The sequence below is a fragment of the Chlorocebus sabaeus genome, chromosome 9, assembly GCF_047675955.1.
Source record: "Chlorocebus sabaeus isolate Y175 chromosome 9, mChlSab1.0.hap1, whole genome shotgun sequence".
Classification (NCBI taxonomy): Eukaryota; Metazoa; Chordata; class Mammalia; order Primates; family Cercopithecidae; genus Chlorocebus; species Chlorocebus sabaeus.
In genome coordinates this window covers 55,151,992-55,168,008 of record NC_132912.1, presented here as the reverse complement: position 1 = coordinate 55,168,008, position 16,017 = coordinate 55,151,992, and the positions used below count along the sequence as shown (strand labels likewise).

Here is a 16,017-nt window from a genome sequence, read left to right as displayed (position 1 = left end):
TGAGGTGCAGAAAAGACGAGATTACCACCCCATGGGAAGAGGCATGAGTAGAATGAGGTTTTGGTGACCATGCCACTAATTACTCACATCTGTGTGAACCTTAGGCAAGTCACTTAGTTTCTCTGAGGCTCAGGTCCAGTTTCTACATCTTGGAGATAATAATCAAGTAGTCGGTTTCAGATGAAGGTATGAATGTATGTAAATGATCTGGCCCAGTGCCTGGGATGTAGAGATTGCTCAATATATTTCAGAGGGAGACCAGGCCAGACCAGCAGTAAAGCTGGGTCTCAGTGCAGTGAGGGAGAAGTTTCTAGGCCATCAGAGACAGACCTAGAGGACAAAAAGGGGCAGAGCCCGAATGCTACAAGATGGTACAGAGCTGGATGATGCACTACTAGAGGCGCCTATGAGCTGTTAAATGGTGCAGAGCTGTAGCAGGAGCTTCTTAGTAGAGATGCCTGTGCACTATTCCATTATATAGAGTTAGAGGATATGCTACCTACTAATGGTGACTGTGTGCTATGAGATGATGCACAGCTAGAGGCAATGTCCCTGGGTTGCCCCTGTCTAGACCGGGAGTCCTCAAACTTTTTCTATAAAGGAACAGATAATAGATATTTTAGGCTTTGTGGGCCATATATCTTTATCATAACTATTCAACTCTGCTGAAATAGCACGAAAGCAGCCATAAATAACATGTAAATAAATGAGTTGGGCTGTTTTCCAATAAACCTTTATAAAACAAGCTGTAGGTCAGATTTGAACAGGAGTCAGAGTTTGCCAATCCTTGGTCTAGTCTTTCCTTAAGCCTGATAGGTGCATGTGGCTGACAGAAATGGAACCAGCCTCTCTCCTCTCTCTTTGTGACACATCTTTCAGGACCAGGAAAATCTTATCCCCTACAGAAGGTTATCAAGAGACAAGCCTGACAGGAACCCTGGAGCTATTTCTCTTGTCCCTTCCACCATGAAATCTAAAGAGGGTAACCTGCTAACTGGTGACAGGAATCTTGTCTCTGATTTATCTGCCTCTGCTCAGTCAGACAGCAAACAGATGACTCATTCAGGGACAATCCTGTATTCATCGAGACTTACTGGGTGCCAGGCAGGTTTGTTGTGAAAATGGTGTGTTGTAGTCTCTTAATAAATAAAAATTCCCTCCTGTCTCAAATTCTTTCACATTTGCCTCATCAAAGTCTGACAAGATCTCACTTGTCCTTATCTTAGTGGCCACTGGCATTGTAAATCCTTTATTTGCATCTTTTGCTACTGATTTTTTAACATTGTTGTATTCATGAATAAGACTCTATCTCCAGAGGGTTAGTGATTTCCTAAGTGCCGCCAATGGACAAGGAGTAGCTAGAACAATAAGGAGGTGTTTCTCTAATGACTCATCTCCAGGTTTATTATCCTCCAGAGGCTCAATGGTGTGTGTTGGCATGAAGGAGTGGGTCCCAGAGGTGAGCTAACCATGACATAACCCTTCTCCAGTTCTGATATCATGGACAAATGATTACTCTAAACAATTCCCCACCTAAATTGGTTTCATGTCATTAAAAGCCTTAGCACTCCCAAGGAGAAAATAACAGCAGCTCTCCAGGGTCACCCTCCGTACCAACCTCCTTGACTTTTGCAGTAATTAGACATTGCTCCGCTACCAAACACTTCCTGAAAATGGAGCTGAGTCACCAAAGAGCAACTGAAAATTAGAAGTGTGATTGTCTGTCAATTGCTAAAGAAGCTTCCAGAAGAAGCCCCTCGGTAGGCAACTCCTCACCTTTGCCAGGCTGCCCACATTGCATGGCAGCAGACTCTGTTTGGGATTTGGAGAGGCTGTTCCTCCCTGAATACTAGGTCCATAATTCCCTACTTGCTGGATTTGTCCTGCAGTTTCTGGATTCAAGTTGTCATCCTCACTTAGGGCACAGCCATCTCCAGACTGGTCTGCTCTGGGCTCAGGGATTCACAAGCTTACTAAAGCCATAGTCTGGGGGCAGGGAGCAGAGGGGCCACTCCATAGAAGTAGGGAAGAGGACAAATTTCAGACAAGCATTTAAGTCCAGTAGTCATCCAAACAGGCACATGAAGAAGGAGGATTTGAGAGTAAATCTGAGCTTTTCTTCCAGTAAAAAAAAATGCAGCACACTTCATTGTCTGACAATACTATAAACTCACTTTTATGACACTAGTTATAAAACCCCTAACATTTGTCTAGTGCTGGCAGTCGGTTTCTTTTTCTTAGAGATCCAGATGCAAGAGAGAGATTTGTGATCTCAAAGCCAGCTTGGGGTTCATAAAATGAAGGTATCATAAAAACAATCCATCCCATGTACTAAAAAAGGTTAAATTCTATACCATGAAGTGATATGCATTGATAAAAAATCCTTTGTTTGCATCCTTTGCTACTGATTTTTTAACATTGTTGTATTCATGAGTAAGACTCTAAATATCACCAGAGGGTGAGTGGTTTCCTAAGTGCCACCAATGGACAAGGGGTAGCTAGAATGACGATGAGGTGTTCCTCTAATGACTCATCTCCAGGTTTATCACCATCCAGAGGGCTCGATGGTGTTTTTTGGCCTTTCTGAGGCATAAGCAGGCACATGTCACCTGCAAAGAGGGAAGGGGTGGGTACTTGTGAGGAGTACAGCATTGCCTTGCTTGGTCTGGACATGCATTTGGAAGAGTAGGGAGGTGAGCAGAATGAGGTCAATGACAACTTTTGCTTCAGGATACCCGTACATTTCTCCTGGAATGGCTGTCTTTTTGAATTAACTCATTAACTAATTATCTAAAATCTCCTGCTAATCTAAACCTAACACCAATCCTGCCTTACCAACAATGTCCTTCTCTATTCCCTGCTGCTTTGGCTCTCCCAGCTGTAGCAACCACTGCGGTGAATCTTGTATTTTATCATTGCTTTGGATGTGCATGTGTATATTTTATACATTTTTAAGAGGGCATAATATTCTGTGTTACCTTCTATTAGTTGACCTGTATGAAATTGTCTTTAATGGTTTATTTTACTCAATATCGTCCTGCTAAGATTCATCCATTTCATTGTAGCCAGCATCTTTCTTTATATTGTTAATGGTCATTTGGATGGTTTCCAGGGTTTTGGTTCTACAGGAAGTGCTACCATGGCCTTTCTTGTCTCCAAAAGTGTATGTGGACATTATTTTAGGTCGAAACATTGGAGTGTAATTGCTGGGCCATATGGTATGTAAGTGTCCCATTTTATAAGAGAATGCTAAGCTCTTCTCCAAAGCGATTGTACTGAGCACACCCCCACCAGCAATTAACCAACTGTTACTCCACGTCTTCTTCACCACCTCTCATTTTGTGCCAAACTAATTGGTGTAAAATGATATAATCTTTATGGTCTTGATTTGCATTTCACAGATCACTAATAATTTTGAACATCTCTTCATTTGATTATTGGCCATTTGTGTTGCCTCTTCTGTGTCAGGCCTGTGCAAGCCTCTTGCCATTTTCCTATTAAGTTATTTGAGCTTTTCTTATTGATATATTCTTGATAGTAATCTTGCATTGGTTATATGTATTGTAAATATCCCCTCCCAGTGTGTGACTTGCCTTTTTATATTACTTAAAGTGACTTGTAATGAACAGAACTTTAACAAAGTCCAAAGTAGCTATCTTTTTATTTTTCTAAGCAGTGCTTTTTTTCTTAGCATTATGCAATGAATCTTCATAAGACCCTGTGAGGATGACAGTACTGGCTCTCTCTGAGAGTCAAAGAAAGCCAGGAAAAGGAACTCGAAGGCCATTTGGCCCAGGCCTCACATGCACAAAAGGCCTTAAATCAACATTGTGTTCATTATCTTCAAATGAGGTCACCTACAGCCACAAAGATTCACTGTCAGGGATGAAAGAAGACCCTGCAGCTTAAGGCTAGAGCACCATCCTTTGCAGTGAAGTGAGAACTATGAGGTTTTAATAAATCTTGTAAGCATGAGAATAGCACAGTTACACCACATTCTATTATTATTGTCAAAGTATCACTTTGTTAAATCTAAACATTCAAAATTTATCACGATATGTATTGTCAGATCATTTAAGTCTCTAAGGAGACCCCCAAATGGAAAGTTGCCCAGGTCTTTCTCAACTCCAAGAGCTCCCAGACAGGGAGAATGGTGTGCTCCATTTCACAATGTTGGTAACTTACAAAACTGGAATTCACACCTAAATGTGTCAAGCTCCAGAGCCTAGACACATTCTGCTGTTCAATGTGGCTAAATGGCAAGGAAAAGTCATCCTGAGCATGGGATCCTGTACAAGTCATCCTATGCACAACCGTCTTCCCAGTGGGCCTCACTCCACATGGCACCACAGCTAGGTGCCCCAGCCTGTCAGGGGATAGAGGCTGCACTGTCTGATGCCCATGTGTTTCCAAAGCAAAGGGGGACTCAGGCCTCTCTCCCTTGACCCCTCTGGGGCACATCAGGGAGGGGCTGGCAGATTGCTGAGGACCATGAAGGGCAGGGTGGTGGACCTTAGTGGCCCCAGAGCTTGCCCCAGGCTGTCCTGACATCCACCGCTCTCTGCAGGAAGGCCAAGATGTCACTGGAGTGGCTAGGGGGCAGCACAGGGATGAGTGTGTGTGTTGTGGGGGGGGTAAGGTGTGAGTGCGCCTGTGAGGGTATACATGAGGAGACTCCACAGAGGTGGCAGGATGGGTCTGGGACAGAAAGGATAGGAGGAGACACTGAGGCAGTCGGTCTTCTCAGAGAGGCAGCAGTGCTGACCAGGGGGCTGTACTTGTCTCCGGCCCTATTCTCTAATGACCTCAGGACAGTAGCTGTCATATGTGGGGGTCACTGGACAGGAGGACCCCACCACCAGCAGCAAAATCATAACACCTGCCTTCATCCCACCACATTCTTCTTCATTGACCTCCAAGGGCACTACAGCTGCACATAAGTGGATAAATGCCAATTCCCCAGCTTGGAACCCAAGGAGTCATGAGTCAGAACCATCCAATCCTCAGCTGTATAAGAGGATAATAACGCTGAATTCGAGTCATTGTGGGAAATTGACTGAAACAAATGAGCAACATCTAACAGTGCTGAAGAGCATCATGGGCTTTCTCCTCCCTTCTTCCCTCTGGCACTGGTATCTTCCCACCTGTCCTCCCAAGGCTCTGCCCGGTAAGGTTCTGTCCCAGGCTCTCTGCCCTTATCCCCATCTCTGAGGCACACCTCTTCTCACAGTACGGCCCCAGAGATGAGCCCAGCCCACCTGGCTGACCCTTTCCCTGTGTTCAGACTTCCCCAACCAGACCCCCAGGCTAACCACAGTGGGCCACCCTCTCCCCAACACCCTCCCTTCACTCCTGCACCTCTTCCTTGGTACTCTGCTTCTGCTTTTGCCAAGTGTTCTCACCTGAGGTGGACAGGTCTCTCTGTGCCACCCTCCTATGAGCCCATAAGGAGGGTGGGCCAAAGGTCAGGCTTAATCTGCCTGCTCCTCCCCAGCCAGCACTGCTCTGCAAACTTGGAAGTTCCCTAAGGAGCAGCTGCTCTACTTCTGCTGCCCAGAAGGGGCATCCACCTAAAGAACGTGTGTGATGGATTGCCCTGCAGGTAACAGGGCTGCTCAGAGTCAGATGCCTCTGGAGGTGTCTCCCACCTGGGGGATGACCACCCCGTGGCCCTGTCACAGTGCACGTGCCCAAGCGCCAGCTCCCCGCCTACCTTCCTGATGCCTTCTGAAGGACTGGACACACAGTTGTCAGCCCCTCCGTTCTTGCTGATGGTCCGCCAGAGTTCGGCAAACGTGCTGTCCTGCTCCAGGGGGTTGGTGCCCTTGGCTCGGAAGTACTCATATACAGCAGAATCCCGGACGGTGCCATAAGACATCTCCACTTGTTTGGACAAGTCCTGGAAAGTCCTGAAATGCAGAAAGGCAGCGAGGCATGAGTACATGCTGTGCACTGCACACTGCAAGGTTACAAATGGGCTGCAAGGCTCTTCTGAAGTCCAAGCCCAGCATGGCCCACTATCCACATTCTTCATTCCCAGTCCCCCAAAGTTTGAGTCCCTCAGCCCGGAGAGGGCCTCATTCAATTACAGGTATGTTTTCTCTGTGTTGATTAATTCAATAAGATGACTGGGTGCCTAAAACCAGGTTCTTTACTGAACTGGAGGGATAAAAGGATGAATAAGACATGATTCTTGCCTTTAAGGAGCTTATAGTTCAGCTATAGAAGCAGACATATAGACAGAAAATCATAGTATCAAAGAGTCAGGGCAACATGAGAGGCTGTTTGCTGCAGATCTGCAACTCAGATGTCTGCAGAGGCTGCGCAGGAAAGAGGCCTATGTTGGCATTATGGACGATAATGATGGCTGGCCTGTGACACTCAGAGACAGCATGGGGAAGAAACGCACTCAGAGACCAACTGACTCAAGGTAAATTAAGAGGCATCCCCTCCAAAGCTTGCAGCTGTGCTAGGGGTCTAGGCAATTATTGACTTCGAAAGCTCCCCTCCCCATGACCTCCCCAACCAATTTGGTTTTTGAAAAAATAAAGTAAATTGGATTTTTATATCTCTCCTGATTTTAAAATGTTGACAATTATTTAAAAGATAATGAAAAAAACAGAGCACTTCTGAAGGCCTTGGGTTTGCTCTCCTTAGAGGAGTGGCAGGTAGCTCCAGCCAGGTGCACATCAGAGGGGAGATTTCACGAAACAACAGCCATCGGCAGCCCAAGAACAGACTTCTGAGCTAGGGGCAGAGGAGGAGATTCCTCTGGGGAAGGACGAATAGTCACAGCAGGAAGGACCAGTCGCTATGAAGATTTCACTTGCTTCAGAAGAGCGTACTTGGCTCAGCACGTTGAAAGAATGTCATGTACCAAACAGAATTGCAAAGTAAAAAAAGCCCAGTGGGGAGCTAGCCTCTCTCTCCAGGTTCCAACCTGATCACTCTACTTATTTCTCTTCTAGAAATCTCAGTCTCTCCTCTTTATCAACCCACATCATCATCCCTCCCTCTCTCTGAGTCACCGTTTCCACAGGAAGAGCCAGTCTTCTCAACTGGATCTACACAACCCTCCATCTTCTGGTCTCATTTCTGGCTGTCCTCCCCACCTGCACACAGCACCGTAGCCAACCTTGAAATGAGAAATCCCACACACTTCCCATCCGTGGCACCAGGCCACAGTGCTCCCTCTGCCTGGAATCCCTTTATCTTCCTCCTCTAACAACACCTCTACAAGCCCGTTGAAAATCCAGCAGCCAACAGCTGCCCCTTTCCTTGGGGAGCTGTCCCCACCCCAGCCTCCCTGTGCCCTCTCCACACCTTGTGGGCTTCTGTGGCAGCACGAGCTCACCGGGACTTCAGAAGGCCACATGCCAGAGCAGAGACAAGCAAGGGCTCTGGAGTCCAATTACCTATCTTGCCTGTCTGCCCTCCACAACCAACTCTGTGATCCAGAAAACTTAGTTAACTTATCTGTGCCTCAGTTTCCAAATCTTTTAATAATGGAGATAGAAGCAGAGCCTGTGGCAGAGGATTGCTATGAGGATTAAATGGGATTTGTGTTCAGCTCTCAGAGCAGTCCCTGACTACCGTGATTATTCGGGTCCCCTGTGGACTATATGAACTGAGGACTGGAGCTGAAGGAGCCCCTTTTTTGCACCCATGGCCCTGGACCAACGCTGACAGCAGCCTCCCCAGCCAGCACACAGAAGGCCCAGCTGTGGATGCTTCCCCTTGCTTCGGAGACACATGCCACAGCACTCCTTAGGTCCCTGCTATGTGGCCCAGAAACAGAGCTCAGTATTCGTTTCAATACATTACAGATGAAAGGAAACATAAAATAACAAATTCGACGAAGAAATCTTTCTAATTATTGTTCATTATTTATATCTAATTGAAGCAAGATGTTCCTTTGCCTGAAGGGCCCCAAGGGTTGCAACTCTGCCGTAATCTGCCTGTAATGAAAGGAGGGGAATCTTTTTTTTTCCACATTTTTAAAAATTTTTCTCATGGTAATACAAACAAACACAAGGCTTTGATGAATGAGAAACATCAGGATGAATTACATAGTTGAGTCTAAATACTGAGCTGCTCTAAATTGCTGCAGTTTTCATGAGTGTGGAACGAATGGGTAACTGCCAGGGATCTCCAAACTGTTTCATCCCCACATTTGAAATGGAGATTTTCTCTCTCCTCTTGGTATTATTCATGAAGGTGCCCATGTCCAGAGGCTCAGGGAACGTCTCTGGATAAGAAGCAGGCAGCCCAAATGTTTATGGCTTCATGTTCATTTCTGTTCCAGTAGACCTCACTGTTTCCACCCCAAAATGCCACCCCCATCTTCTTTGAATCTTACTGCTCAGACCCACGGTCATAGCCTTCATTCATCCATCACCTCTAATAGCCACAAATTTGTGCAGAGGAATCTCTCCCATCTCAGACATGCACTCAATCTTTCAACAAAGGTTTCCAGGCTCACTAATGCCCAGCACAGGGGGCACTATCATCTTATTCCAAGGTGAATAAACTTATAGAAGGCTACCTGGGATGTTGAACAGAGGGACCCAACTATTCATCCATGAAAGCCATCATCTCCCTGAGGAAGTCATCCTCTTGTCATAGTACACAGTTTTGGAGGGGACACACAGGGAGGAATAAAGGAGAATGGGGACAGCCAGGCAACCAGACTGCCAAGCCAACACTGGCAGTCAGCGGAAGACAGATGCTGAATTCAGATAGGACGCCCATTCAAGCAAGTGAGGGAGGCTTCACCTGGAGGAGGCTGTGCTAGCAGCACACTCAATTTAGAACTTTTCTGAAGTCAGTCTCTTCAGCAACAACTGCTACAAAGTGTCCAGGTACCTCTACCACAGAGAGATGAAGGAGACGTGCCCATCACAGGTGTGGTCTCTATTAACCTCACATGCACAATGCAACTCGCTGATGTCATTCAACCAGTTATTTCACCAACAGTTCCTGAATGTCTACTAACTAAGGCACAGTGCACACCAAGCAAGGAATACATGGCAGGCATCATCAAGGGGTGAGTGGTCAGAGAAGTAAAGCAACAGTGACCAAACAATATGAGAGACATTAAAATACAGGTCTGTATGGGGGACCCCAGAAGCACAGAAAAGTAGCTAACCCATAGGTAGGAGCTAAAGAAATGCTTCCTAGAAGAGGGAACATTAAGCTGAGTCAGAGAGAATGGGTAGAGGCAGCCAGATGGAGAACCAAGGGGTAGAATGTCCCTAGAAGAGAAGGTATTACCTAAGAAGGCATTTGGGTAATGAAAACAGGTGGCTTATTCAGGACACAAACCAGGGAGCAATTCACATCAGCTAAAAAGACATAGGTGATGGAATTTGGCAGTCCTGGGTGTGGATGCTCCCTCTGAATGCCTTCACTGTTTGACATAGACCAGTAGCTCTCAAAGAGTGATCCTCAGAGCTGCAGTGTCAGCGCCTTGGGCCTTATGAGAAATGCAGATCCTTGGGCCCCACTCCAGACATACTGAGGCAGAAACTCTGAGGGTGGTGCTCAGCAGTCTACGTTTCCACAACCCTCCAGGTGATTCTGATGCATGCAAGCTCCAGAACCATGGACTGGGGCAAGTCATTTAATCTCTGAGGCCTTAGATTTCAAAACTCATACCCAACTCACAGGGTTGTTGAAGATTAATGATCCCAGACATATACCTGGTACACAGTTAATGTTTAACAAATGCTAGCCCTTCTAGTAGACTGCTTATCAGTAGTTCAAATGGTTGGAGCACTGGACTCATGTGAAGGAGTCATGGGTAACAGGCCAGAGTAGTCACACCCAGATGGAAGCAAGCATGGGCAAGCCGCATGTCTAAGCTTCCAGGCTCATGTGATTGGAGCCTATCTCCCCATCTGCCCATCTGTCTCCCCATTGAGAAGCCTATGGCCCATCTTGTTTCCATCTTATTGCCAAGGTACATGCAAATGCTCCCCCATCAGCCCACAATTTGCTGCCTTGTCAACAGCACACACTTCAGGCACTCAGGATACCTAAAGGGATGACTTGCAGAAGTCAGAACCCAGGATGAGCATAGAGACACCAAAATTCCTCTAGCAGGCAATCTGAACTTTACTTTGTGGGTCGTCATAGTAACAGCCTAGCAGAGGCTACCCTGGGAAAGTAGTGAACTCCTAGGCAAGGAACTGCTCAGGAAGAATTGCCTCAAAAGCATCAGACCCAGGCTGCCCACCAGAGTCTGCACTGGCTCATGAAATACCATGGTGCAAGCTTGTGTATCCCTTGAGCTTCACTTCTGTTTGCTGCCTATCTTCTTACTTCACCTTTTGATAATATTTTGTGTTGGAATCCTCCCCTGACAAAGCCTACCCTCTCCTCCAATCTTATGTTTAAATCAATATCTTCTACTCAAGTGTGTCCTACCAAAACTGGGTTTGAGACCAATGCAAGCTGCTTCTCTGTGTCTCCTGACCTGGATTACCAATTTTTGAAATTTCCACAAGCTAAAAGCATAGCTGATACCTTTGAGTACATCAGATTGTCTTGCAAAAGGACTTTGTAAGCATCCCTTGCCTCTGAGAACACTGTCCTCTAATTAAACATGCACCTCCAGGGAAGACCCACCATGCATCCTTCAGCTGTGGCCAAGGATATTCTCCCCAGCTTGGTACCACCTCCTTTCCACCCCACACCTTTCTCCATAAATCAGTCTTACTATTTCCTTGATATATGTTCATTAACAAAGAGATGTGTTTGCAGTATGAGAAAAATCAATAATACAGAATTTATAAATACATCTTTGCATGTTACAAAAATATTTACATTGGCAATGGAGATAAACACACTTGCAACAAGAGCAGAATCAATATTCAGTATATGTAATGGATTTCAACAACGGTGGGGATGTCATAAGCATGGGCCTGATACATTTGGATCTGGAAGTCCTATTATTCTTCTTTAAGGAGAAAACAATGTGGTGAAGTGGCTCAAAAGACATGGGAGTGTGGGGATATCCATCCTGGTGACTTGAAACTTTCATAGCTACAGCCTACAGATGCCTTTACTATCATTCCAGCAGTCTCGATTTTCTATCTCATGTCTGACTCTATAAGAGATGATGCTGCAATCATCAAAAGAATCCAGATTGCCTGGCTAGGGCTCCACAACTGGCTTCCAGAGGGCACCATGACCCACCCTGGTGCACACTGATAAGCCTTTCCTGGTTTTCTTCCCCAGGGTGCCCCATGGCCTCTCTAATCTGTCACCCATGCAGGGGAAGGCTTCCTAGGTGTCTTCCTTCTTTCATTCACTCATCATTCAAACAACCCTATTTCCTGCACATCTGCCTGCATTAGACAGTGCTCTAGGTCTGGGGATAGGGCATGAATGGCACCAAGTTCCTACTTTTGTGGATTTTACATAGCTGAGATGAGACAAAGAAACAAACATCAATGACAACAGCAACAATGCAATAACTAGGTAGTGCCAGGGTCAGCAAAGTTTCTGCAAAGGGACAGATAGTGCCTGTGTGGTCTCTGAGGGCCACACAAGACCCAGTCACATATTCCTTGTTTTTGTTTTTGTTTTGTTTTCCAACATTTAAAACGTTTTTAAAAAGGAAAAGCAGTCTTGGCTTGCAGGCTGTGTCAAAGCAGGCTGCAGGCCTTCTGAAGGCCTGTGGGGTATTGTCGGCTGACCCCTGCAGCTCTGTAACAAGTGATGAAAAAGACTACGAAGATTAATAAAGCAGAGCAAGGGTGAGATAAAATGATGGAGGCAGTGATTACATAAAGTAGCCAGGGTGGATTTTGAGCCACTGGAGTTGACATCTAGGGCATGTGTTTCTCTAGTATCTGTCCTCGCACTGGACTAAGAGGAGCAGAGAGGAGTGAACTCGCAGAGGCTGGGGCTGAGGCCTGCTGGAGCTGTCCTGCGAAGGAGCTGAGACAGGGCGGCCAAGGAGCCAGCTTATGAACCTCTCCTACCTTGGAACATTTACCTAGGGACCTTCCAGGAAGCCTGGGAAAGGTGATGCTTGGGTGTACACAGGTGCTGTGGTTAGAATACTGTCTTCGCCAAAACTCATGTTGAAACTTAATTCCCAATGTGGCAGTATTGAGAGGTGGGGCCATTGAGAGGTGATTGGATCATGAAGACTCTGCCTTGATGAATGGATTAACCTAGTCATGGACTAATCAGTCATCATGGGAGGGGAGACAGTATTTTTATAAGAAGAAGAGAGGCTTAAGCTGGGATGCGAGTAGGCTTGGGCCCCTGTCCATGTGATGCCCTGCACCACCACATGACACTGCAGGGAGAAGGTGCATACCAGATGCAGCTGCTGGACCTTGGACTTCTCAGCCTCCAGAACTGTAAGAAATAAATGCCCTTTACAAAAAAAAAAAAAACAAAAAAAAAACAAAAAAAACAAAAAAAACTACCCAGTTGAAGGTATTCTGTTATAAGTGAGAAAAAAATAGACTAAGAAAACAGTTCTCCTTTGTATCCAAAGCCTAGTCAGGGTGTGATTTGGAGTAGTGAGCAGAGGGACTGCAGATCCAAACACTGTATGAGAACACTTAGTGACCCACAGGGTGAGGGCTGCGGTGCCCACGGCAGGAAAATGCATGCTTCCATAGGCCACAGAGCCCTTCTTCCAACCTATGCCTGAACGCCAGCCTCGGAGGGCCAGCTGAGGTGCCCTCCCTCCTCACCTTCCTTCCCTCCACGGCGTTTTCTCTCCAAATCCCACTTCTTCAATTGCTATTGAAATTAAAAGACATCCAAAATAAACGGCTAGAAAAACTCAAAGCATTTAAATATATTTACATACTTGTAACAAGTAATAATTAATAAATGTAAATAAACATAAAAACAAAAGCAAAAGGGATAAGCAGTGAACTTCTACAAGACTTCCACTTCTTACAAGCACATTTTTGTAAAATTTGCATTTTTATTATGTTATAAATAAAAAATGTGATCTGAATGATTTTAAATATCCTGTTTCTACCCAAGCATCAGTTCTGGGCCTTGAGAACCGAGCTCTGTGCTCTCTTCTATCCTCTACATCCCCCCCTCCTCCTGGGTTAGCCTCCCATCAGCCAAGATCCATTGAGAGGCAGGAGTTCTCTCTACCAGCCCCATCAAACACCCTGTCCACAGCCACGAGGAGGCTGTGATAGTTGTATCTTCAGTCCCTACAGCAAGACAAACATGTCAGACTAACTCAAAGTGGTCCGAGGCCATACCCAGGTACTCAGGGCCAATCAGTACTCAGGCTCCCATACCAAGGCCGGCTGGAGTTCCCTCACTTCTGCACCTTCTGCCTGGATTCAACCCAGGCCTGGTGCCCTGGTCCCAAAGCAGACTGTGAATTCCTAAACATGGGCAAATGTGATACGTGGTTCTGATTTGCCAAACTCAGCCTAGATCCTGTATGTAAGCAGAGCTCAGTAATAGGAGCTGTGAAAATCACCTTGATGAGGTCAGATAATTGTGGGCCAGGTGCCAAGCCAAGTCAGGAGCTCAATGTCCACACTATTCACTAGGTCAATTCTGGGGCTTCTATTTCCCCCAGCAAAGGAGGCTTCGTGTAGAGCCTTCAGTGCTTCAGTGCTGCCTCCTCCAGCTCTTCTCGGTTACCCTACTTTTGGGGTGCCAGCCTGGAAGACCTCCTGCTCACTCGGGCCTCCAAGTCTTCACTCAGGTTCATTGCCTGCCTTCTTTGCTGTGCCCTGCCTTTGTCAGGTGACTAAAACGTACCTACCCTGAAGGAATCAGCTCAGCTGTCATGTTGTATTGAAAGAGCGGATCCATGCCCACTGGATCTAAGTCCTATGTGTTCTGAACTCGGCCCTATCCTAATGTTTTCCCCTTTGAGCTTCCTGTGTTGTCTGCCCACCTCAACCCTGAGCTCCCCCAGGGAATGGATTCTGTGTTCATCTCTGAATTTCTATCACCCCACATACAGGCTGACAGACATTAGGAGCTGAGTTCATGTTTTCTGGAAGAATGAACTCTGTTTTAAAACAATTTTGTGTTTAGAACTAAATGGCTGAATATGGCTGGGAGAAGATCCAAGCTAAACACCAGCATGGTGAATCTAACTTTAGAATCATGACCACTAGCCTCCAGGAGACCCTTAAAGCTGCCTGAGATCTTCTAAATCTCCCCATGCACTTCCTCCTCCCACGTTCTCAGATGACTCTCAGACAATGAGGCTGCTTCTTGTTTCCTAAGAAGGGAGAAGCCATCAGTGGAGAACTTTGCTTTTCCAGAGAACTCCCTTCTCGAAAACTACCAAATAGAATAGTTGCCTTCCATCCTTTTAAAATGACAGTTTTGTTTTTTCTCCTTTGTATGTCTAACTCTGTTTGTCTCCTAGATCCCAGACATTCTTGCTTTCTCAAAGTACATTGCTCTTCCAGTTGTCACCTCTATCTTCCTCATCATGAAATTATTTCTCTCTGCAGATCATTTCCATTGGCTTGAAAATACATACATACATCTTCTTTCTCGAAAAAAAAAATCCTATGAAATGACATCCTCCTCCAACCACCCTTCCAGCTCTTCTTCTGGAGAGTTATCTGTGATTACTGCCTCCATTACCCTCTTCCCATTTCTCAGAAACCTGGCTTACTCCAGTTTTCATCCCACTGCTGATCTGAAGCAACTTTCATCAAGGTCATTAATTATCTCCCAAATACAGTGGCCAATCCTCGGTCTTCACATCCCCCTGACCAGTAGCATTTGACAAGCCAACCACTTTCCTAGATGCCCTTCCTTCATTTGGTTTGCAGAAATTGCTCTTGCTCAGTCCTCCTCCCACCTTGGAGGATCTCCTTATTCATTTCCTTTCCTAGTTTTTTTTTCTGTTCTCAGACTCTGAATTTTGGAATCTTCCAGGGATCAGACCACAGATCCCTTATCTTCTGGGTTGCAGGACTTTTGCCACAATCTCATTATGTCAGTTGTCTGTAGATGCAGGCATACATTGATGACTGCAGTGGGACACCCCAGCCCTGACCCACCTCATCCACTCCTGGCAATCACCCACCTGACCACTTCATTTGGATGGTTAATAGATCTTCACACTAAAAATGTTCAAACTTGAGCTCTTAAATCACTAACCCCTAAATCATGCCTGCTTTTCCTTTAGTTCTCCCATCTCAGTCAAACACTGCTCTATTCTTTGAGATGCTGTAGCCAAGAGCCTTGAAATCACTACTGACTTTCTCTTTCTTATATATCACACATACAAATTTCAGCATTTCCTATCTCTTCTTCTATCAAGATACATCTAGAATCAGATCACTTATCATGACCTTCACTCTGCATCTTATGTGGACACTGAGATAGTCTCTCTAAGAAACTCCTTGCTTCCACCTTTAACCCCTACAGCTATTCCCTGGGGAGGTCAAGCAGAGTGATCCTTTAAAAATCTATGCCAGATCATGTCACCTCATCATTCAAAGACCTCCAATGACTTCTTGACTCCAAAGTCAAAGGGAGCATCCAAAGTCCTCACATGGCCTGAAAGGTCCCATGTTATGTGGACCCCAATATATCTACTCTCACCATACCAGCCTCCCTGCCTTCCCACCTCGGGGTTTCTGTAGTTTTTTATTAACCTTATCCTGGTTTACTCTTCCCTCAGATTTGTAATTGGCTCACTCTCTCAGGGTCTGAGTCGAATCAAATGTTACCTTCTCCATGATGCCTTTGTTGACGATCTTTTACAAAATACAACACCTCTTAAAGTATATGAAAAAAATACAAAAACACATCACAACTTGACATATATGGCTGCTTAATGTTAGTTCCCCTCCTAGAATGGGACTTGGCTATTTGTTTTGTTGGTATATCACCAGTGCTTACAACTTGAGTGACCAATCACCCCAGTTTGCTTGGGAACTAGAGATTTCCTGGATGTAAGACTTTCAGTGCTAGAACCAGAAAAGTTCTAGCCAAACTGGGATAATATGCCCCCTACCTACAATAGTGCCCAGCTCA

At 45.7% G+C, this 16,017-nt stretch overlaps 1 protein-coding gene across 5 annotated transcripts in view; it reads right to left on the bottom strand.

Annotated features, from left to right (window-relative positions):
• GRID1 (glutamate ionotropic receptor delta type subunit 1) overlaps positions 1 to 16,017 on the bottom strand; it is a 798,312-nt gene that overhangs the window by 42,282 nt on the left and 740,013 nt on the right. For all 5 annotated transcript variants that reach the window (XM_007962718.3, XM_073019016.1, XM_038008970.2 and 2 more), the window contains one exon: positions 5,714 to 5,909. In XM_007962718.3, the coding sequence (XP_007960909.1) occupies positions 5,714 to 5,909 (196 nt within the window). The remainder of the gene's footprint in view (positions 1 to 5,713; positions 5,910 to 16,017) is intronic.